The sequence below is a fragment of the Lissotriton vulgaris genome, chromosome 9, assembly GCF_964263255.1.
Source record: "Lissotriton vulgaris chromosome 9, aLisVul1.2, whole genome shotgun sequence".
In the NCBI taxonomy this organism is placed as follows: Eukaryota; Metazoa; Chordata; class Amphibia; order Caudata; family Salamandridae; genus Lissotriton; species Lissotriton vulgaris.
In genome coordinates this window covers 1,048,953,543-1,048,976,746 of record NC_141697.1, presented here as the reverse complement: position 1 = coordinate 1,048,976,746, position 23,204 = coordinate 1,048,953,543, and the positions used below count along the sequence as shown (strand labels likewise).

Genomic DNA, 23,204 nt, shown 5'->3' with positions numbered 1-23,204 from the left:
TTACCAAACCCAAACGGCAAAGAATGCCTTGGGTTTGGTAACCTAAAAGTATGCTATAGATATTAATTAGACATGTCTTTTAGAATGTTCCATGGTTCACAGATCTTTAGAACTTCAGACTCCTTCAAAGTACAATGAAGAAGCAGCCTGTACGACTCAAGCATTTTAAAAAACAACTAACATTCTGAAAGTTTACTTTTCGTTAAGCTCTTTCTGTTGAACATTCTTAACTAAGCATTCCACTGTATGTGAATGGTTCATATGCGTTGTTTGTCTCCTTTTCCACATGTCCTAAAAGTGTAAAGTAAAAGTAACCGCTACAGTAGATTTCTAGTGACATGTAATTCTGATGAAACCCAATTATAATTAATGCAGTTGTGACAGATCTTGCCCGTTTCACCCATTTTTGCAAACCAAATCCAACATGATTAATTCCTTTCATGACTAGAATTGTTTACTGAGTGTGTGTTGACGTGTACCACTGATATACAACATCCTCTTTACATTTTGGGGGCTTGATTTGCAATGCACCCATCCCAGATTATCTTCTACCTCTTATTGAATCCTCTATGGCTTTTCTGCAGTTCCACCCTTCCTTCCTCCTCCACCCATGTTAACATTTTGTTTCTTGGGGTGTGGGGGAAGTGTGGAGCTTCTCATTGTCTTAAATTTGCCTTCCTCAAATCTCCCCTTTGTTTTCGTCTCACGTATTTATCTACTTAGATATCCCCTCTTGTTATTTCCTGTTGTATTCACAATAACATATCATGTGTTTTAAATCAAGCACTCAAAAGCCATTACCCTACTTTTGCCTACCTTTGTCTGACCCGCTTCACCTTCTGTCCCTCACTGACGCCCTACTCAATCTCTTTTGCTGTTTTCCCCTTCAGTGTGTGTTCACACTCAAATAGAAGGAAGACTACCACACCTCTATGGATTTGAATAACACCTATTTTCTTTCCCCTATAAGATTCTACCTTATTCAGTTACATATGTTTTTTGGAAAATCAGCTGTCATTACAGGACACTACCTTTCAACCACATTGTGGTCCCAATTCTCTTCACCACAAGCACCAGTGGCCAAATTCCTGCAGCTGTAAGAGGTTCACATGTATCATTGTGTGTCTGACTGGCTCATTTGGCTCACCCTTCGGAGATATTAAGTTAGCCAGGCGGCAATGTCTACACAATATTTTGAACTCCAGTTTTGATTTGGGATTCTCACCTTTGAGTCATGCCTTTTTTCCATTCTAGAGGATCTAGATCAGGGGTCTCCAAACCGGTCCTGGAGGGCCGGATCCATGCCAGATTTTTTGGATATCCCCATTGAGATACATGTAGTTATTTTAAAAATTTGGCATGGATCCGGCCCTCCAGGACCGGTTTGGAGACCCCTGATCTAGATCATTTATCCTGTGTGCTGCATATATCACTAGAGCAAGCCTTTCCATATAGTATAGTTTTCATACAGGACACAATACTGTCTTATACCAGGCCTAACATGAACTGACTTAATTTGCACCTGACAGCTCATTGAAAACAGATTAGGAATCCACAGAACAAATATTTATCATTTCGGATCCAAGCAAGGCACTTCATTTGGTATAATTGACCAATAAACCTTGTGATATGAGCTACCATTACACCGAACAGACATATATTTTTGTGGCCTTAGACTCCAGAGCATGTGTAGGTGAAGTACATTTTTGGACCCTTAAAACCTTCCTACCTATATTTTCAAGGACGTTGATGCAAAGCAACATAGAAAAATACTGCTCTTTTCTGTGAAATGAGGCACACGTCACTTTCTCTTGTGCAGACTGGATATGCAAGTAGGAAGTATATCACCAAAATAATTTTCTTCAGCAAAAACACTTGGCGCAGTCTTCTTTTATTCTCTTAACCTTTTCAGCTATCTTACATAATCAATATTCTACCAGAAGAATATTGTTTTTGTATTTCAAAGTTGGGGCTATTGCCCCATGCATCCTTTTAGCACAATTCTCAACAGTTTTGGAAAAGATAGTGAGCAGCAAAGTCCCAATTGTGGACTAATGTAGTTTGGTTATACAGAGGGTACCATACAGTCACAGCCTCTTGTTGCTATCTAACTTAATCTCCATCAATATTTGAATACGTTTTGGTTTTCCTTGGTTCATAAGTACTCTGTAATTAATCTAGTTTCAATCTTTATTTCGATCAGTTAGACCATCAAAGATATACAAAAAAATCACAGTCATTTAAAAAAATTAATTAAAAAAAGGGCTGGCAATATAAAAGTAGTCCATGAGCAGTAAGCCGAGAAACCTGAATGAGATAAAGATAAAAATAAAATAAAATGAAATTGTTAAGGGCCCAGCTCCGCTTTCAGGATGCGGGTACGGATAAACCACATGGCTGTGAGGTATTTCGCCAGTGCAAAAATAGTTAGGGGTGAGACATCGGATTTTAAAATTCTATACATGGGGGAGAACTGTCTGCAACCAAAGTTTTGATAAGGGGGACAAGCCAGTATTTTCTGATGTCTTGATAGGCCTTGCAAAATAGGACCACATGTAAATCACTTTCCACAGCGAGAGCACATGCCGGGCATTGCTTAGTAGTTGGTGGCGATGTCCAGGAGCTGGTGAAAGACCTAAGGGGCAGTGTGCCGTATCTCCACTGGAGAAATAGCTTCCTGGTTAACACAGGGGTCATCCCATCCAGTACACTCTCCAGGCAGTAGGAGTCTTTACTTTGAGTAAATAGTCGTCAGTGAACCCTCACGCTTGCTGTCTAAAGCAATTGTAAGTTTTAGATCATAATAAACCTTTGACAGAACTTTACGTGGTATCCTGGCAGATGCGTTCGCTGGGTCAGTCCATAATTCTGAGAAACCTTGACTCTCACACGATGTTTTTATGTATTTTAGCCAAGGAATCTGGATAGCTTTTGGATGGATTAGAAACTCCTTGAGCTCTGACCTGTAGTTGGTAAGTTCCTCGCTGCTCCATAGCTTTCGCCAAAATGTTAAAGGTTTAAGACCCAGTTCCTCTGTAATTGGTCTGAGTCCCAGGTCTAGTCTCAAGGGGAGTAGCGGCGTGCTTGATGGAATTGTCTGATGAATTTGTTTTCAGTTGTCATCAAATTTAGGGCTGAAGTGTGACCCCAAAGTTCAGCCCCGTAGGTTCCAGCACCCCGTGCCTGGGCTTTATAGATCTGGATAACTGGGCCCAGTGGACGATGTGTTGATTTGGTCAACATCCTTGTGATACCTTCTGCGATCTGCACCAATTTCAAGTTTGCCTTGGTCTGGTGTGTTCCCATGTCATGTTCTCGTTTAAGGTTACACCTAGATATTCAAATGTGGAAACCCTCTCTAAGCGTGATGAGCCAAGCCGTGGATTGGGACGTGTCTTCGAGGTGGGATTTAGGATCATATATTTTGTTTTTAGAACATTGATCTCTAAGCCCCTCTCCGTACAGAATACCAAGAAAGAGTCCAGAATTCGCTGAATCCCCATTGGGGTTTTGGACAGCAGCGGGGTGTCGTCCGCGAACATGATTGCGGGCACCCTGCTGCCATTCAATTTGGGGGCATCGGTGTGTTCAATCCCATTCAGGTGGGCGATTACCCTGTTGACAAAGAGGCAGAAAAGGGTCGGTGCGAGCACACATCCCTGTCTCACCCCTCTGTCAACAGGGAATCTATCTGTTAGTTTGCCATTTCTTCCACACCTGACACGTGCAAAGTTGTTTCGAGGCAGTCTCTGTAGAATTTCAAGGATATCAGATGGAACCCCCATCTCAGCGAGCACACTCAACAATTTCATTCTAGGCACCAAGTCGAAGGAGGCTCGCAAGTCCACGAAAACCGTGTACAAGCTGCCCCCCTCGAATAGCGCCGTCCTCCAATAGATGAGGTTTAGGCGGAAAATCTGATCTATTGTGGACACCCCCTTCTAAATCCTGCCTGGTAAGGGCTAAGAGTGTCAGTTTCTTCTAACCAAGCCTGAAGGCGATCTAACATAAGCCTGCCAAAAAGCTTCTGGGACACGTCTATTAAGCTGATGGGCCTGTAGTTCGCTGGGAGCAGAGGCAAGCCCTTCTTGAATATAGGAACCACCTCTGCCCCCAGCCAAGTACTAGGGATCTCCATGCCCAACAGGACAGCATTAAATATTGTGGCAAGATAGGGGGCCCATACGTCAGGCTCCTGTTTGAACAGGTCACCTGGGAGACCGTCCAATCCAGGGGCCTTACCAGATGCCAGTCCCGGGTGGCTGCTCGCACCTCCTTTAATGTAAACAAGTCGCCCTTGCGGTGCATGGGCGTACTTGGGAGTGGATTACAAGTGTCCCCAGCATCCGAGGTGTAGAGCGATTGGAAGTGCGCCTGCCACACCCCTGGTGCAATATTTGGTTCACTTGCTGAAAGTAAGTGCCCAGAGCCCCCATTGACAATTCACCAAAACTTGCGATAATCCCTGGTAGCTAGGGAACTAGAGAGTTCCTCCCACTGGCCCTCCTCCCATTCAATCTTAGCCTGGGCGACCAGTTTCTTGTATGCCCGTCTACTGGCCTGTATCTCCCCTCTGCCTTTGCCCTCCTTAATACATAAGAGGAGTTCTCCCTTTGCCTTGCGGCATGCGGCATTATACCATGAGGACTTGCAATGTGGTCCCCCACTTTTGCATTGGGCTTCGGTAAAAAGATCATCCGCCATGGTCCTAATAAGATCCTCGTGAGCCAGATATATTAATTTGTGGGTGTCCTCATTGTGGATTTCATCAAATAATTTACCCACTTTTTCCAAGGTCGGAATTATTCCAGCATAAAGCTTTGGAAGCTTCTCTCGGCTTGCAGCTAGTTTTTCCCACCTAATTCTCCTTCTGTTGTTTTCAAGGAGGAGCTCAGGTTTGGTCACCGCCATGCTTTGATCACTGACCTCCATACCAGGGTGGGCAAAATCTAGTTCTAGGGCATTATGGTCGCTGTCAGCTCTTTTTGCTACCCTAAAGTCAATGATATGCGACCATGCAGAAAGTTGTACAAGGACATAGTCCAAGCGCGACACCCTTCCCACTCTGTTGTAGGTGTGTCTGCTCGGTATATCAGATTTGATATGCCCATTGCAGGCTCTAACTCCGTGCTTGAGGGTTAGGGCAGTAATCTGTAAGGCTAGAGGTGTCCAAGCTCTGGGAGGGGGTGCCCCTGCGAGGGGAACCGCCCACCTTACATCCTCTTCCATCAAAAAACCATCCAAGAGGCCTGCTAGGGTCTCAAAATGTGAATTCAAGTCCCCACCAACCAAGAATGGGGTGCCCCTAGGAATTTCACTAAGGAAAGCTTAACGTTCCTCGATGGTGGGCGATTTGCATGTTATGTTGACCGGCCTTGAATAAACATTTATTACGGCAAGTCTGGCTGAGTTAGGCCATTCTAACAAGACCACTAGTATGTCCTCAGATGCCAGGGGAAGGCGTGCTGCCTGTCAGCCCAAATGGGTCGCCACCCATGTTGTGAGTCCGCCAGAGGGACGGCCCCTTCCCGCCCACTTTGCGGGAATGTAAAATGCCAGGTAACCCCGTCGGGAATATTCTTCCCTCTCCCAGGTCTCCTGGAACATACATACATCCCCGGTATCCACAAAAGCGGTCCATTCCTGTAGGTCTAGCTTATTGCCTAGGCCAGCCACATTCCACGAAATTAGCTTCATGGATGGTGTTTTTGAAGTCGGGACCAGTTTTGGTGACATAACATTGTTACTTAAATTGACCACGAATGTTACCACGGGAGTCCGATCACCACTAGGGGACCGAGCATCCCTAGGTACCCTTGTCTCCGAGTTTATAGGGGGGGTGTCTGCATTAATTTGATTTTTGTCGACAAACTGGCCCAAGTCTAGCATTGGGTTAGATGTGTATCCAGGGAGAATAAAATCTGCCTCCGCACCCTCCCTTGGGTACAAGTTATCCCCTGTGACATTCTGCCTGGACTGTCAATCTATCATATCCAAGTGACTGAACCTGTTAGACAGGGGGATATATGTATGGTGTTGGAATCTGGGGTGGCGATAATCAGCTCTCTCTCTTCTCCTCCAACCGCCTCCCCCTCTTTGACAGATTTCCCATCCCTCTTCTTCGATGTTTGGAGGATAATACACTTGTTGGTGGCGACTTGGATAGTAGAAGTCCCCTCTCCCACCTGCCTCAGGGGGACTCCCCCATTTCTCCTCCTCCTCGTAGGCATATGTCAGCCGGGGATAAAAAAAGGAGAGAGGTAGGGACTGAATGTTGGTTCCCTGGTCCTCGTAATGCCAGCCACAGATGTGAGAAATGGTCATAGGGTCTCTGAAGCTGACCAGGACACAATCTCCTTTGATAGTTTTTCTAGTAGTGCCCACCCACGGGACCCTTCTTACCATAAGGACATCACTAGTTATACCCTGCGGTAGAGGTCTATACTTGGATAGCCAGTCCAACACCTTGTGCTTAAGAGAAGCGGTGGATTCTATCAGTGTTGTTTTTAACTCTGGCACCCCTGCTAAGAGTACTGTGTACTGGCTGGCCTCCGGCGGCAAGTTCACTGCTCTTGGCTTTTTTTTGTTCACTGGAGACTCATCTGTCAGTGTGGCTGCTTTTTGAGGTAAGCTAGGGGCAGGAATGTTAGCCTTAGGCTGGATAGAAATGGTTTTGGGAGGTGGGACCTGTGGATGGTTGGGAGTAGCTATGTTAGTACTAGGTTGCATGATCTTATTTGAGGTGGCAGTTGGTTTGTCCTGCTGTACTAAAGGGCCTGTGCTATTCCCCGTGTTGCTGTTAGCTAGGGCACCCCTCTTAATCCTAGTCACTGTTCCTGGTCTGCCACACTTGTCCTCTGTTTTATTGTCTGTTTTGGGATTATCGACTAATAGGGCCGTAAATTTCTCTATATTCACTAGCCTGGCTTCCATTTTAATTAGCCGTGCTTCTAAAGGGCACAATAAGGTTCTCAGGAGTGATCCTATGTCGGCCAAAGTAATATCTTCGCCCAAAATGTCATGAGGATTAATAGTGGTATATTCTAAGGACACAGCAGTCTGAGACTCTGATAGGGTTGCCTCAGCTCCCTCAATAGGCGTAATCCCCGTTATGCTTGGTCCATGACTATTTATCTTCGGGTTAGGGTTCTTCTTTGTGGTTTTTGTCTTCCTCCCGCCACTTTTCTGTGCCCTATTTTTCACTTTAGGTACCGCTCCTTCCCTTAACCCCTGCAGTATAGCTCTGTCATTAGTAATTACCACGTCTAAATCGTGGTCGGGGTTGGAAATTTGGGCTGGCTGGAGTTGGACTGGTGGGAGGTTTAACAAACTCATGTCATCAAGGTCACTTGCTTCCTTTAGACTAGTGTGGGAGCTAGAGATGGACAAGTCTAAGTTCATAGCGTGCTTGCTATTCCTAGTTGCCCCGTTGCTAGTGCCAGATGGCTCAGTGCAATTGAGTCTGTTAGTTGGAGTCTTGGCTTGTGCAAGGGGCCCATGGAGGACCTTCTCACCCAGTCAATTTCTTGGGAAATGCGCCTTTCGAGAATTGTGATTTTGTCGATCAATAATGACCCCGCTTTTACAAAGTAATTGTCCAGAATACCTTTAGTGGCTCCTGTGGCTGCCTGCGTGCTTTTGCTCCTTGTTTCCATCGTTGTCATCCTTGGTCACAATAAGAAGCAATGGATTCCTGGTAAATGGTTGAAAGGGAGGTGGCCCGGTCTGGTCTCTGCCGACCTCTAACGGCCTCAAACGGCCCGCCCTTTGCCCGGCCTTCGCCCCGTGCTCCGTCCCGCGATCCGTGGGTTAGGGCTTGTTACTATATTGGGAGGGTGCAGGGGCGGGAATAGACACCAGCTGCGCTGAGTTGTGAAAGCGCTTGGTATGCTGGATCTCGCAGTCCCGACCCCTGCTGCTGCTGTTCTCCGTTTCCCCTCGGCGCTCCCCGCCTGCGTAGATTGCTCTCATGGCGATTTTAACAAAGTCCGTGATGGGCAGAAGTTCCCAGCAGAAAGTACCAGCAAGGAAAAACAGCTGCGAGCGGCTCCCGCGGAGCGGGGGCCGTGAGCCGTAAATAGCCTGGGGAGGGGCAGGGGCGGGAAGAGACACCAGCTGCGCTGAGTTGTGAAAGCGCTTGGTATGCTGGATCTCGCAGTCCCGACCCCTGCTGCTGCTGTTCTGTTTCCCCTCAGCGTTCCCCGCCTGCGTAGGTTGCTCTCCTGACGATTTTAACAAAGTCCGTGATGGGCAGAAGTTCCCAGCAGAAAGTACCAGCAAGGAAAAACGGCTATTGATGTTTTTTATTCTTTTATTCTTCTTTACAATCTTTTCTCCACAATTCCATATTAGTATATACAATTACAAACAAATATGTGGGGCTCCCTTACATGTAGTGCTAGGCACAAGACATTGTTCTTTACCGAAAATGTATAGTTTCCTGAAGGAGGGTAATTTAACCTATAGAATAATCACTTTCTCATTTCAATCATATAAACATCGCATAGTACTTTCCTAATTCTTATATCTTAGAAATATTTCCTCCTTTCCTGTTGATGTGTTTTAGCCTAATAGCAATTACGAGGCATCCTCGCGACAACTGAAGGACCTAAAGTAAAACCAAATAGAACTGATCATCCTCATTTATCAGCACAACTAATTATTTACACATTCACAATGTTGCAGAGGAAACTTCTCTTGTTCTCTAGACTGTTAAGTCCGTAAGTGTTTACCATTTGTGCTATACTCTTCCAATTGCATTCGAAAGAGACCCTTTGACTACGTATTATTTTTGTTGTGTCCTCGTACTTGCCTTGCACTGATGATGACCCATTTAGTAATTTCTTGGGTCAAACCACTTTCTTCATCAATGCATTTAGACTTGGTACTGGATGTTCCAAAATAAATACATTTGTTTTGATTATCCTAAAGATTCGGTACCTAACAGATGATGTCCCATGGACATAAATTTTCCTTGTATATACACAATTTGCACTTTTATTTTCCTGCACTATGTGATCACCATGAGTACTTCATACAAAGTAGTTGTAGTAAAAAAGTGACGTAAAATTCCTTCACACTTATTCTTGTGGGCTGTTTCTATACATTACCACATTAAAAGTAAGTAAGTAAAGTATTTCTAAAGTGCACAAATAGCGAGGGGTCTTAGCGATAAGACAATGCTGCCACTGATCTAAGAAAAGAAGAGACTTACTTTGACTTGGGGGCAAAGAGCTGATCTTGAGAGATTTTCTAAAACAGAGCCTATTTGGTTGAGACCTAAGGGAGTAAGGCAAGGAATTCCATAGTTTGCCCACCAAGCAGTAGAGGCTTCTACCACCCCACTTGGCCTTCCTCACCCTAGGGATGACCACCAGCTGAGCATTGGAAGATCTTAGATCGTGTCGAGGGACATACCAGACAAACATTTTCTGGAAACCCTTGAGTCCGAGTCCATGCAATGCCTTGTGCACAATGCCTTGAATTTGACTCTGTCTTGAATGTGCAAACTATGATGAACCTTGATGCTGTTAGATATGGAGCTGAATTGGTGGATTTTCAATAACCGCTGAGCTGCTATGTTCTGCAGAGACTGAAGCTTTGATTGAAGACTTTTTTCTGTTCCTAGATAGAGAGCATTGCAATAATCTATCTTGGGGACGTTTTTTGCATAGCAAATGGAATGAAGGAAAAGATCTTCTTTAGTATCTTTAGAAGATAAAAGCACAAAGATGTAACATGGTTGGGGCGCTAGGTGGCGCGCGACCAAGATGGCCGCGCACCAATGAGGCTCGCGCCGGACCGGGCGGACAAACTCACTTCTACCCCATCCTGAATCGGATATACATCCCCAAGGGCATCCTATCGAGGAGCGGACTGCTGGCTGATTGCGGCGACACCACAGACATGTAGCAGCGCCGCGCCGTTCAGCACCATCAAAGCGCAACTACTGCGAGTGTCCGACGGGAGGGGCGGACTGGAGTGCTGAGCCGGCTGCAGCCACTGGGAAAGGCCGTGGCGGACTGGGCCCCAGTGCATACGAGAGACGCCAGAGGGCCCCCAGCGCCCCGAGACACTGATAGCAAAGACGCGAAACACCCGTAATCAACAAGAGAGACCCCGAGGCCGCCGGAGCACCAGCGTGACACGCCCCCAGTGGTGAGTGTGCATACGAAGGCAGAGAACCGGACGGGAATCGCGCAGGACACACCAGCGAGGCGTCCGGACGGCAGGGGGCACGCACCCACACCTCGCAGACAGAGACACAGCAAGGAGCGGGAGGGCGCCATTACAAACGGTCAGTGACGGCAGTGAGGCGGAGAGGAGAGGACGCCATTTTGTGCACACACGCAGCGTCTTCCCCAAAGAGGTCGGGATCTGGCGGGCAGAAAGCCTCACAGCACGGCACAGAGCCCAGCCCTGGCATCATACAAAAGTACACCCAGTGGACAGAGGGAAAAGACTGGCACACTCAATAGCTGGAGGCAGGCAGAGAAACTATCGCTATCAGGCGGCCATTGTATGGCAGAAGTCTGATTTACCAGAGCGGCACCTCAGTGCCACGCGAACAGAGAGCGGTGTATAGTCCTCATCAGGGATAGGGGACTAGGACGGAGTATACTGAGAGGGCAACAAATACAGGGGAAAGGGACTCACAGCCTCACGGATTGACATCATGGGCAAAACGGATGCTAGACAGGCAAAACTGACGTTTGATCCCCGCAAGGCGGCCTGCTCGAAATCAATGGACCCGGTGGACTCAGACTCAGCAGAGCAACAGGAGGAGGGCTGGAAGGCCTTGCTAGTGTGTATGAAGCGGAGCCTGGCATCCATCGACGCGAAGATGGATACCATGAGCACCAGGCTGGGGACGGTGGTAACCAAGCTTGACCAGCATGACGGACGAATCAAGGATGCGGAATAAAACACATATACAACAAATGGATAAATTACTCAAAATAATAGCGAACAAAAATGAAGAATTGGAAGCTCGCTCCAGGCGAAATAATGTTTGCATTTTAGGGCTGGCCGAAACAACAAACACAGGGCGAATGGAGGATTTTGTGGAAAATCTGCTGCAGGAACTATTTGGCAAAGACTCTTTCTCAGCCCACATGACGGTTGAGAGGGCCCACAGGTCGTTGGCGCTGCGCACTCCTCCGGGAGAGCAGCCACGCCCGGTAATAGCAAGATTCTTGATCTACCGTGACCGGGACACAGTGCTACGCCTTGCCCGAGAGAAAAAACAAGTGAAGTACCAAAATACCACGATGGCCTTTTACCCCGATTTTACACAAACGGTACAGGAGGCCCGTCGCAAATTCTCAGCCGTAAAGAAAAAGCTACAAAGCACAGAACGTATCATATGCCATGCTGTACCCTGCGAAACTGCGGATCCATCATGGTGGGAAGCAACATTTTTTTTTACTACCCCCCAGCAGGCAGAGGATTACCTCCGTCACACACCACGAGCAGCATCCCAAGAGGAGACGGCGCGCAGAAGATCCAGATCGCATTCACCTTTGTCGGATCCGGGATGATGACAGGAAACTACAGACTGGCATGCAGGACTACTGATATGATGAGACTTGCGGAACACTACCCCAAGTTGGTGATGTATTCAGTTTGATTACGGACAAGTTACCAGTTCCGCCCGGGCGCTCACCTCCACCCCCACTGAAGCAGCCTGCTTAGTAAAGCGGTGCAGCGGGTGGGTGAAATACGGAGGTTGAGTGGGTACGGTTTGAGCCCCTGGCGACATCCCCAAACGGGCGAACCCCCTTTTACTGTTGTTACTTTAGCGCAAGGTAAAGGGACTGACTGTTTGAGGACATAGGGTTTGGGGGCGGACACATTACGTTTGGGGAGCCGGAGTGGGAGGGGGGGAAGGGGACTCTGCAAGTTGGAGGAGCCAGAGTGGGTGGGGGGGGGGTTAGGGGAGTAAGGTTAAGCCGTATGTTTGAGCAAGACCAGCATGACCACTATAGAAGTCAGAATGAAATAGATAGTACATATGTCTGCTGACACGAGCAGCAGGAATGATCTACACATCATTTCCTGGAATGTGAGAGGCTTGAATGATCCGAGGAAATGGAGGCAGGTACTAGGATATCTAGATCGCCACCACGTTCAAGTAGCTCTGTTGAAAGAGACCCACCTACCGCACTGTAGCATTCCCCAATTTGCAACACGATGGGTCTCCCATAGATGCTTCGCATCGTACTGAAACTACTCCAGAGGGGTGGCTATACTTATTAAACGGGGTGTCAGGTTTGTGCCGGGCGGGACGGAGGTGGACCCCGAAGGGAGGTAATGTCTGCTCTGGGGGAAGCTGAACTCACACGATGTTGTCATTGCGAACTACTATGGCCCCAACACGGATGATGTACATCCCTTGCTTATGCTGAGAGGCAAACTTCACACGCTCGGATCCAAGTATGTTCTCTGGGGAGGGGACTTTAACACCGTGATGGACCCCACACATGATCTCTCTCATGCTGTTACAGTACAGTACACCATTGCCATGCGCACCCTGCGTGACATAATAGAATCCGAGTACTTATTGGACACATGGCGGCACATGCACCCCTCACGGAAAGAGGGAACACATTATTTGACTGTGCATAACACATGGGCCAGATTGGATTATATACTGGTAACGGTGGGACTGACGCATTGGGTCAGCTGGGGGACATATCTGGCCCGTACGTATTAAGATCACTCCCCGTGCTGGTGACTCTTCAACCCCCAATAGATCAGTCCCTCTATCTTAACTGGCGGCTGAACCCACTACATTTGCAGGAGACTGAATTTAGGGAAGAAATGGAACAGGATATTCAAGATTTCTTCACTAGGAATATTGACTCGGTGGTCAGTTTAACAACGGTATGGGAAGCCTACAAGGTGACAGTGCGCAGATGGTGCATTTCCAAGGGAGGGGGTATACTGAGGGACCTCTGTCAGGAACTGCATAAACTGGAAGGAGAACTGAAATCACTGGATCGGGAAATAGGCGAGGGTGACGGGAACGTTGAGAGTTAGACTGAGAGAGAAAATGACAGAATATGAGGAGACGGCAGATAGAGAATGTAAGCTTCGGGGGAAGCACGGCCTGGCTAGAGTATACAGTGAGGATGACAGGCCGGGGAGGGCACTGGCCAATGCGATACGCCCGCCAGATTTCCTAACTACATCACTGAGCTGTAGGACGAGCAGGGACAACTGCACAGAACTCTCCCTGGACACATGTCTACCCTAGTAGCGTACTATACCAAGCTCTATACCTCACAGAGGGGAACTCCGTTAGACCTTCGGGGGTACTTTGAGGACACTCCATTGGCATGGCTAGGAGACACGCAACGTAATTTTCTGGCTTTAGACTTGGAGGTAGACTAGATATGGGAGGCCATTATGTACATGTCGTTGGGGAAGGCTCCAGGGTCCGATGGACTTCCCATAGAGTTTTACAAAACGTATGTGACTATATTAGCGCCCACATTGAAAGCAGTAAGCGCTGGAAGAAGGTAGTTTGCCTGCAACAATGAGGGAAGCTCAGACAATGTCTCTATTAAAACCCGGCAAGTCCCCAGTCTATTGTGGCTCGTATCGGCCTCTGTCGCTCCTTAACAGCGACACAAACATTTTGGCAAAAGTATTAGCGACGAGGCTCAATCTGCTCCTAGAGCGGTTGGTTCTGCCCGACCAAGCAGGCTTTGTGCCGAATCGAGCCACAGCCCATAATTTACGGACTCTCCTGGCTTTACTGCAGGATATTGACCCGAATAGCGCTGCAGTGGCTGTCTTTTTGGACGCCACCAAAGCGTTCGAAACCGTAGAATGGGACAACGTGATGGGGACGCTGAGCTATATGGGAATGCCGGCATCCTTTGTCAACTGGATTGAACTGCTATACACGCAGCCGTGTGCCAGAGTCCTTCTTAATGGCTCACGCTCTGAGGCCTTTTGGGTTACCAGGGGGACAAGGCAGGGATGCCCGATTTCCCCGTACTCTTTGCCATTGCAATAGAGCCACTGGCGGCGAAACTGAGGCAACATCATAATCACAGGGCCCTCATATATCCATCTAGGCAGGTATTAGTGTCCCTCTACGCAGAAAAAATCACGTTGTACATACATAAACCACAAGACAACCGTAACACAGTCTTGCGGGAGATCACGATGTTCGGGGCTATAGCCGGGGTGCAAATAAATTGGAACAAATCCGTAGTCTTCCCCTTAAGAGAACAAACTCTGCTTCATCCACTGGATTACCCCTTAACATGGGAGACCGAGGACTTTAAGTATCTAGGAATTCATGTCACTAAAGATATAAAGACGCACTAATGAGGACAAAATATGGGCGGGCCATGGACAGAGTGAAGGATAACATTTCCAAATGGATTAAATTGCCCCTCTCGATGGCGGGAAGGATATCTTTGATTAAGATGAATATACTGCCGAAATTTTTATATTTATATATATAAAATCCTTTACCATCCGGGTGCCTTCTTTTTTAATACGCTTAAAACGCAACTGGTGCCTCTCATATGGGGGGGTAAGCAAGCACGTTTGAAGCTTGCCAAGCTCATGTTGCCATATAATTTGGGCGGGTTTGAAATCCCTAATTTTGAACAGTATTATTATAGCGCGCAGGCACACTTCGCGGTATATTGGTTCCATCCACCCTTTTATGCCCCATCTAGCGGTGGAGGATGGGTATATGGCCCCGATCCCGCCATCAGGTTATGTGTTTACACCATCCAAGGAAAGGGAAATAGACCCTTCCACGGTCGACTGCACAGTTAAGGCGTGGAACTGGTTGGCGCGTGTGGAGGGGGTGCAACTGATGTACTCCCCTAAGGTGTCCTTGCGACACTGCCCATTACTGCCAGTTACAACTGAAAACATATGTCAAAACTTGCTAGACAGAGTGCAGTACAGGACCTGGGGAGATTTGTATACTGGGGGAGAATTCCGTACGAAGGACCAGTTTTTGGGGGAATGCGAACACTCATTCCTTTACACTAGACTTAGACAGAGTGTTGGGGCTACAACCCCGGAATTCCTGAAGGAACCGGAGACATTCACATTGCTTCACTTAATGCTACATACCGATGCTCCCACACATGTCATTTCTCTATTATATAAGCGGGTGCGTAGTGCAACCCCCCCCCCCCCCCCCCCTTAACCGGTGAGGGCTAGACGGGAGTCGGATGAGGATCTTGACAGTCCCCTAACTGACGACCAGTGGGAAGCGGCCTGCCTCCAAACGGACACGATATCCGGCAACAGCAGGCTGCGATTACTGCACTATAAGTTTTTACACCGGCTTTACCATACCCCAGCGAGGTAACATAAACTACACCTACGGGACGACGATAAATGTCTGCGCTAAGGTCAGGGTGGGGCGGACTTTTATGAATTTGGCATGGGGATGCCCCCGGGTGGCCACTTACTGGGAGGAAGTATTTATGAGACTGACTCGTATGCTGGGCACCCAGATTGAACCAACCGCCCTTAAAGCTCTATTGGGTCTGACTGGCGACATAAAGACACCACATCGAAAATTCTTGGCAATGGGCGTGCTGTTGGCACATAGACAGGTGGCCTGCAGGTGGGGCAGAGGCAGGGCGCCCAAATTTAAGGCTTGGATCCATGATATGTCCACTTGGCAGGAATACCTTCATGTATATGCAGAACAATTGCAGATGACATCCCGTCCCAAGGATATTTGGGGTCCCCTGACGACTTATCTACTGAGTCAGCATACAGATGATGAGAGTACAGAGGCAGCTGGGGGGGATTTACAGGGGATGTGAATCTGGTATGTGATGTTGTAGGGAATGGTGATGTTTAACCGGATGATGTGGGTTGGAGTTTCATGTGGGCCGTCGGTGAGAGAGTAAGCTCAGTGACAGATATTGAGCATTTGCTACTGCTCAAGAGACATTGCCTCGCTTGACGGGAGGACTTCCAAATTTTGAACTTCTATATGGCTATCTTGGTCGACCTTGTCTTCTCTTGGTTGGTGTTTGGGGAGTTTTGTGGGGTGGGTGGGAGGTGGGGGCGGGGAGGACTGGGGGAAAGTACATAATTGATACCGTATGTATGGCGTTGGTTTAACTTGACGATTGACAATTTGCACTGGTTTGTACAGCATGCTATATTTTGCAATAAAGAACCTTGAAACTTAAAAAAAAAAAAAAAAAAAGATGCAACATGGTTGATCTGCTCGGAGAAACAAACCTTGTTGTTCGAACATGACACAGAGATCTTTCACTTTACAGGCTGGGGCTGGACATGGGACAGAATCAACAGGCCACCAGAAGTCATTCCAGAAGGAGACATCATTCCCAAAAAGTATTCCATCTGTTTTCTCCTTGTTTAACTTCAGATGGTTCTCATGCATCCAGCTGATAATGTGCGCCAAACAGTTGTTAAATTGTCTAGCCACATTTTTTGCATCAGATGCAATTAATACGACTATCTGCGTATCATCCACATAAGATATGGCGGAGAACCCCATGAGATTGAATATGTTTGCCAAGGGGGTGACTTAGATGTTAAATAAAGTCGGGGATAATGACAATCCTTGAGGCACCCCACTAGGAAAAGAAAATGATTATAGCTGTGCTCTCTGAAAATCACAATCTGTTCTATATGTGAGAGAAAAGAAGAAAGTAGGGTTAGGGCTGCACCTTTTATTCCTACTGTCTCCAGACGGTTAACCAACACATGAAGATTAACCGTATCAAATGCGGCCGAGAGGTCCAGTAGGATTAGAGCAGCCTTGTCCACCTGCCTGCGGATCTCATCCGCGGCAATAACCAAAGCAGATACTGTGCAGTACTGTGCCTGAAACCATGTTATGTTGTTGGATAGATCCCAAAAATCATTGCAGTTCTGCGCGTTGGAATTTCCAAGGTGGCACTCGCTAGGCTACGCTTTTCGTCACAAGTGGAGTTCTATACGCCTGTCCGCCTATACCACTTCTGCCCAGAGTGCTGAAGAAGATCAAGCGCGACCGGGCCCAAGTCATTCTTGTGGTCCGGACTGGGCACGAAGAGTCTGGTATCCCGAGCTCTTGCACATGGCCATCGATCCTCCGATCAGACTGCCTCTTCGGGAGGATCTTCTGTTGCAGCAGCAGGGGACTGTCCTCCACCTGAACCTGTCCAGCCTCCACCTCCTTGCGTGTAGATTGAGTGGCGACCGCTTTTGACCTTCCTCCCGACGCGTGTAATGTCATCTTGGCAGCCAGGCGTTCCTCCACTAAAACGGTATACGCCTGTAGATGTAACAAATTTGTGGCATGGTGCACAGCAAAGGCTTTGGATCCCCTTTCTGCCCTTCTTTCAGAGGTTCTCCTCTTCATTCTTTCTTTGGCCCAGCAGGGCTCTGCTCTGGGCACTCTCAAGGGCTATCTTTCTGCCATTTCGCCCTTTCTTCGCCTTCTAGATCAACCTTCTCTTTTCAAGTCCCCTATTGTAAATCATTTCCTTAAGGGCATTACTCACTTGTTTCCTCCTATTCTTTTCGTAACGCCCCATTGGGACTTGAACCTTGTTCTGACCTACCTTTTTTGTGCTCCTTTTGAGCCGCCACATAACTGTCCTCTCAGACTTTTGACACTCAAAACTGCCTTTTTGGTTGCCATCACCTCTGCTTGCCGGGTAAGTGAGCTTCAGGCTCTTTCTTCCAAACCACCTTTTCTGGCTGTTCATCTGGACAAGGTTACGCTTCACACTAGGCCTTCCTTCCTTCCTTCCTAAAGTGATTACCTTTTTCCATATCGGACAGACCATCACTTTTGCCCACCTTCTTCCCGCCCCTGCATCCTTCTGAAGAGGAGGAGGGGCTCAACTGGATCCAGAACGTGCGCTTTCATTTTATCTGGATTGCACAAAACAATTCAGTGTGGATGATCAGCTCTTTGTTGGCTATGTGGGCGCCAAGAAAGGTCGGGCCGTGCAAAAGCGGACCATCTCTAGATGGGTGGTTCATTGCATCAAAATGTGTTATTCCTTAGCAAAAAAGGAACCTCCAGTAGGGCTGTGCATAAATTCCACCAGGACGACGGCAGTCACTACTCCTTTAGAACGTGGAGTTCCCCTTCATGACATCTGCCAGGCAGCCACGTGTGCTTCATTGCACACGTTCACCAAATACTAATGACTGGACAGCCAAGTCCGGAGAGACGGCTTCTTTGGCCGTTCAGTTCTCCAGGACTTTCTGGTGTGAACTTAATTCGTTGACCCACCTCCGGGGTTGGTATTGCTGGGGTATCTATTCTAAGGTGAGGAATCCATATCTAGTTAGTTATGGATTCCTCACCACCCCACCCATCCTCTCCATTCTGCGAACTAACTTCTAGGGTAAAGGACTCCCTTTCAGGGCCCTAGTTTTGTGCACCAGTGGTCGGTGTCTTGCATGGCTCTGCTCGTCTGGAGTGGATTGTCGTGTAAAGAACTGGCGTCAGCGCGCAGAGGCATTGTCTTATTAGATACGGCGACGTCATTCCGGCTGTCACGACGCCAACGAGTAACATTGAGTCGACCGACACCACCTACCGACGTGCAGGGGTAGTGCTGAAGAAAAATTCTCCGGCTCCAGTCTGACGCCTGGGGGTAATTCTAACGTAAGGAATTGATAACTAATATATGTCTCTTACAAATATATAGTTACCGAAGGTAAGTAACTTGTTCTTCTATACCATAAGGAACCCTTTACTTTTGTTCATTTCTAGAGCTAATGCTTTGTTTTACAGGTTTGAATCCATCAAGATGGCTTCAGGTGGGCCATATTGTTGTCTTAAATACAACATGTTAGCACTCTATTTGTTCATAAGGACACTGTGGGAAGATGCCGTTGAACACTGGGCAGTTACCTGACTGGCTACGCTTTTAGAAGTTCATATTTTATTCAGACTTGATTCTCATATGGCTGAGAAAGACAAGTGTGAACGTATAGAACATGGGCTCTCATTTTAGCCTTTGGCACACCTTCCATAACCTCTATAAGAAAATCATGAAACCCGTTTTCTCTCAAACATAGTTCATCAGAATTCCTAAAATGAGTATACCACTAACAAATTAGTTACAATATCACCGGGGAGTAAAAAAGTTAAGAAAAAATATATATATTTTAGAAATCAGCTTACTGCTATATAGTAATGTCTTGTGATTGAATGGTACTCTAGCTCTTTATGGATTAGTCACAATGTAGTGACATACCTCCATAGTGCTGGGGTAGTCGGGACCTCTGCCTTTACCAACTCCCACGGCCCATCTGCCTAGCCAGCTGTTTAAACAATCCTCATGAGGCAGCTGAGGTTTCCTGTGCAGCATTAGTAATATAGGTATACATAAGAACTACTAGACATGAATGCCTGCATAATCCTTTGAAAAGTTGTTCCTGACTCTGCCACAAGGTTGTAACACACACCACAACTTCATACCGGCTGAAAATCTGAGAATTAGGTGTAATGCAGGAAACGTGATCCGAAATGATGTCATGAAACCAAACTTGGGTACCTTAGACTTTTATAAACACAAACCATTTATAATTGAGTCCTTTTGCTAGATTTCATTTAAATGTCATTAGTATGCATCACATCCTCATACTTTCAAACTGTATTATATCCAATGATCCAAAACTGTTCACTCTCTGGTAGGTTGAAATATAGAAATTCACTATGCTTGTAATCATGAAAGTAACTAAATCCATTTAAAGTTCAACTAAGCTTAATTAAATGATCATATTGACAGGAAACAAGATGGATCTCAGTGAATTCAGAGAGGTACGGCTAATTGAAGCAGAGGCCATGGCTGAACACTGGGACGTCCTCAGTGCCATAGAGACATCGGCGAAAAACTCCAGCAATGTCGAGGAGGCCTTCGTCAAAATGGCCACAGAACTCATGATGCGACATGGAGGACCCATGTTCAGCGAAAAATCCACAGACGGCATAAAACTCGATAGCAAAGATGTAGAGGAAGGATGGGGATGTGGCTGTTGATGAGGGCCTTCTTCAAAACCCAAAACATGCTGGTTTCTAGGCAGTGCTCAGAATGTAGTCTCTAATTGCTTGTTTTAGAACTTCTTTAATGTTATTGGGACCAGTGTTCTTTTAGTAGCAGTTAGGCACGCTCCTGGATTTCAGGTTATTAACTTTTATAAAAATTATAAATTATTTTCAACAACATTCCGACATGGGCAGATGTAAGATTTGATTCCATATGGTAGCTGAGGTGGCAATAGATTGGGTGCATTAAACATTATATGGTGAACAGTTGCATTGGCACCCAAGGGGACCATGATTATGCTACAATACATATATGGTATTTTTTATTGGAGAATATGATAACTTGGCTGGCTCAAGTTCAGAGTAGAAGCTGCCTAGAACATAAACAATTCTTTAATTACCTTGATGACCACGAAATGCCTTCTTTTCCAGTAGGACATCTTTCCTATTGACTTCAAGAGCTGTGCTTAAAAGTCTTGCATGTTACACTTCCTACTTCGTTATTTAACCTTTTAGAAAGCTGGTTGGTAGTGGCTAGATAGATCTTCAATCCCCTGGCATGATGGGGAAGCATACTTGATTGTCTTAAAGAATGTCATGCTGTTTTGGATCTACTCTTCGTGGATTCCTGCACAGCTTTGTCTCTCCTTGAAGGCACGTTATCAATATGTGTGTGGAGCAGGCTGACTGTTGGACGTGCAGCTCCCAGACTTGAAAACAACTGGAATTTGTTAATTATACTTGCATAAAAATGTTTTGCATTTGAAAAACGTATCTTTCGACCTAAAGTCTAACCCAGCACAAACTGCAGCAGTTTCCACCTTCTTGAAGTTGTGGGTGGTTTGAAACACTGTTATTTTATAGAAGTGCAATCGTTGTTTTAGTTGATGATTTATCAATTTTGTATCTCGTTAGAACACAATTAAGCCATGAGGCAACAAGCCATTTATTTGTAATGTGTGTCATAAATTATCATTTTTACTGCTTTAAATCCATATTAATTTGTCCAGTACATAACGTAGTGTGGTACAGATAATTGATGGTTTAGTGCTATATTTATTACTCTTATGTAGTTAGTCCTTGTTAATAATGCCTACATTTACAGCTCAGCTAAAACATCAAATGCCAGAGGACTGTCTTTCTTCAATGTGCCATTACCTCACCAATTTAAGAATGAATTCCTATTATTGTACACCAGCAACATATAAACCACAAAATTGTAAATACTTTCTTTGAACAACAATCAACGGTTTACCAGATCGTGAAACCTTACTTATTACAACCGTCAACCATCTCTTCATTCTATTGTCTCCCTGTCTTGTACTGTTCCCCAAATCTATGTCGCTTCATTACCAAGCAGCTCTTGCCTTTTCAAATCGCCTTCTTTCTCAAAGCTTTCAGCTATCATCCCTGGGAGCAAAATTAAGGCGACCATCAGTTAAATTATTCAACTCTGGCTTAAGATGTGTATTGAAATCTGCAACACAGTTATGCTCTGAATGGAGGTGCAAGCACAGGCCTCATTGGAGCCAAAGACTACAAGTGTAATTGTTGAGCCTCTACATTGCTTTCTCACGAGGATAATCTTAAATAACGTATTGAATTTGCAAAATATACTTCCTGTCATTTCTTGGATGCTTTATTGTGTAGTATTAACCATAGAAAGTCAAGAGGCGCATGCACTGGAATGCATAGCAACGAAACATAATAGATGTAATCTATCTGAAGAGGTATACGTTCATATCTGTGAGCTTTTAGCAAAGGTTTTATATACTTTTCAGTAAAAGTCCTATCTCCCTTTATTGTGTACTACAGAATTGTGCTGAAACACTGGTACATGTCTTTCTCTCACACCAAGAGAGGAACTACCAGTAGGTCTCATTCTTCTAATCCCATTTCCACCTATCAGTTGGTTGTGGAAAACAAATTGTACGTAGTTCTTCAGTTTTTTCAGTTTTTTTGTTTCAGTTTTATATAGCGCAAATTTGACTTGAAGGTATCGAAGCGCTTTATATGAGTGCCAGTTGCATTCCAATGGACGCATTCATGTTTAGGCACGGGGAGATTAAAGGATTTGCCCAGAATCACAGGATGTTTGAGCCTCCTACCAGACTCGAATCTGGTTCCCCAGCTTCAAACTTGGCCACCCTAGCCATTAAGCCACACCCTCTCCCCAAGGGGTATATAATGTGCCCTTAGAAACTCTGGCACTGCCCACTACTTTCACATCCAGCCCCTGTACTGGTTATCCTTCTTCTCCCATTCCCAGATTTGTTTTTCTGCCCCTCCTACCCTGCAATCAGATTTATTACTCCGTAATAAATGTGAGTAGAAGGCTGTAAATTAAGTACCCCACCTGAGAAAGCTCTTTTCCGGGAAACAATGTAGTTTTTGTAGATTTAATCTGTTGTTTGTATCCTTTTTAGCATATAAAGTTTGATTCTCAAAAGGACCTTTTAAAGTGGAGATATCTTTTTTGGGAGAGAGTTTCCACACAGATATACAGTCCGATACAATTAGCTCATATTGAGAGACGTGTTTACAAAAGAGACTCGGTCTCTTCCCTTATTATTTCAAAACATATTTTTATTTTAGTTCTGTTTTTGTAGGTCGCCATATCTATCCAAAAAAGCAATCTTCTATGTTGGTTATTTTAGGGAATATCATTTGACTATACTGTGTAGCAACAGCATCATTGGATTAAAAGTCATTAAAACGGAATTTACAGCACACTATATTGTGAATGTGTTTGTATGCTGGAGTGTACTACATAACAGACAAGTGTGTCAACTGTGGTAGTTGAGTGTGATCTAAATCAAATTAGTCTGAAACTAATACAACTTGATGCTTCAATTAGGCCGAAGGAATCCTGTTTTTTATTTAGAGAATGTTTATTTCAGTGACAATAAACAGAATAATGAAAATTACAATCTTATTCAGATGTATGCTGATTTAAATATTGGGCCGTATTCACAAAGGTAAATTATCTCGTAATGCCATGTTTATGACCAAATGTGCCTTTTTCACGCTACCAGGAATTCACAAAGGGATTTCTGGTTGACCTAAAGTCATTTACATGTGCGAAGATCTCTTCACTCGTAAATCCCGCTCATAGAATGAGAAAATGGTTTTTCCAAGGCATGGTTAGCCGTTGAAGTTTTTGAACAATAGCAAACATGCA

At 45.8% G+C, this 23,204-nt stretch overlaps 1 protein-coding gene across 1 annotated transcript in view; it reads left to right on the top strand.

Annotated features, from left to right (window-relative positions):
* RAB43 (RAB43, member RAS oncogene family) overlaps nucleotides 1-22,948 on the top strand; it is a 93,111-nt gene extending 70,163 nt beyond the window's left edge. The window contains exon 3 of the mRNA XM_086938982.1: nucleotides 19,767-22,948. Coding sequence (XP_086795108.1) covers nucleotides 19,767-20,017 — 251 coding nt within the window. The 3' untranslated portion in view covers nucleotides 20,018-22,948. The remainder of the gene's footprint in view (nucleotides 1-19,766) is intronic.
* Nucleotides 22,949-23,204: the final 256 nt, after the last annotated feature.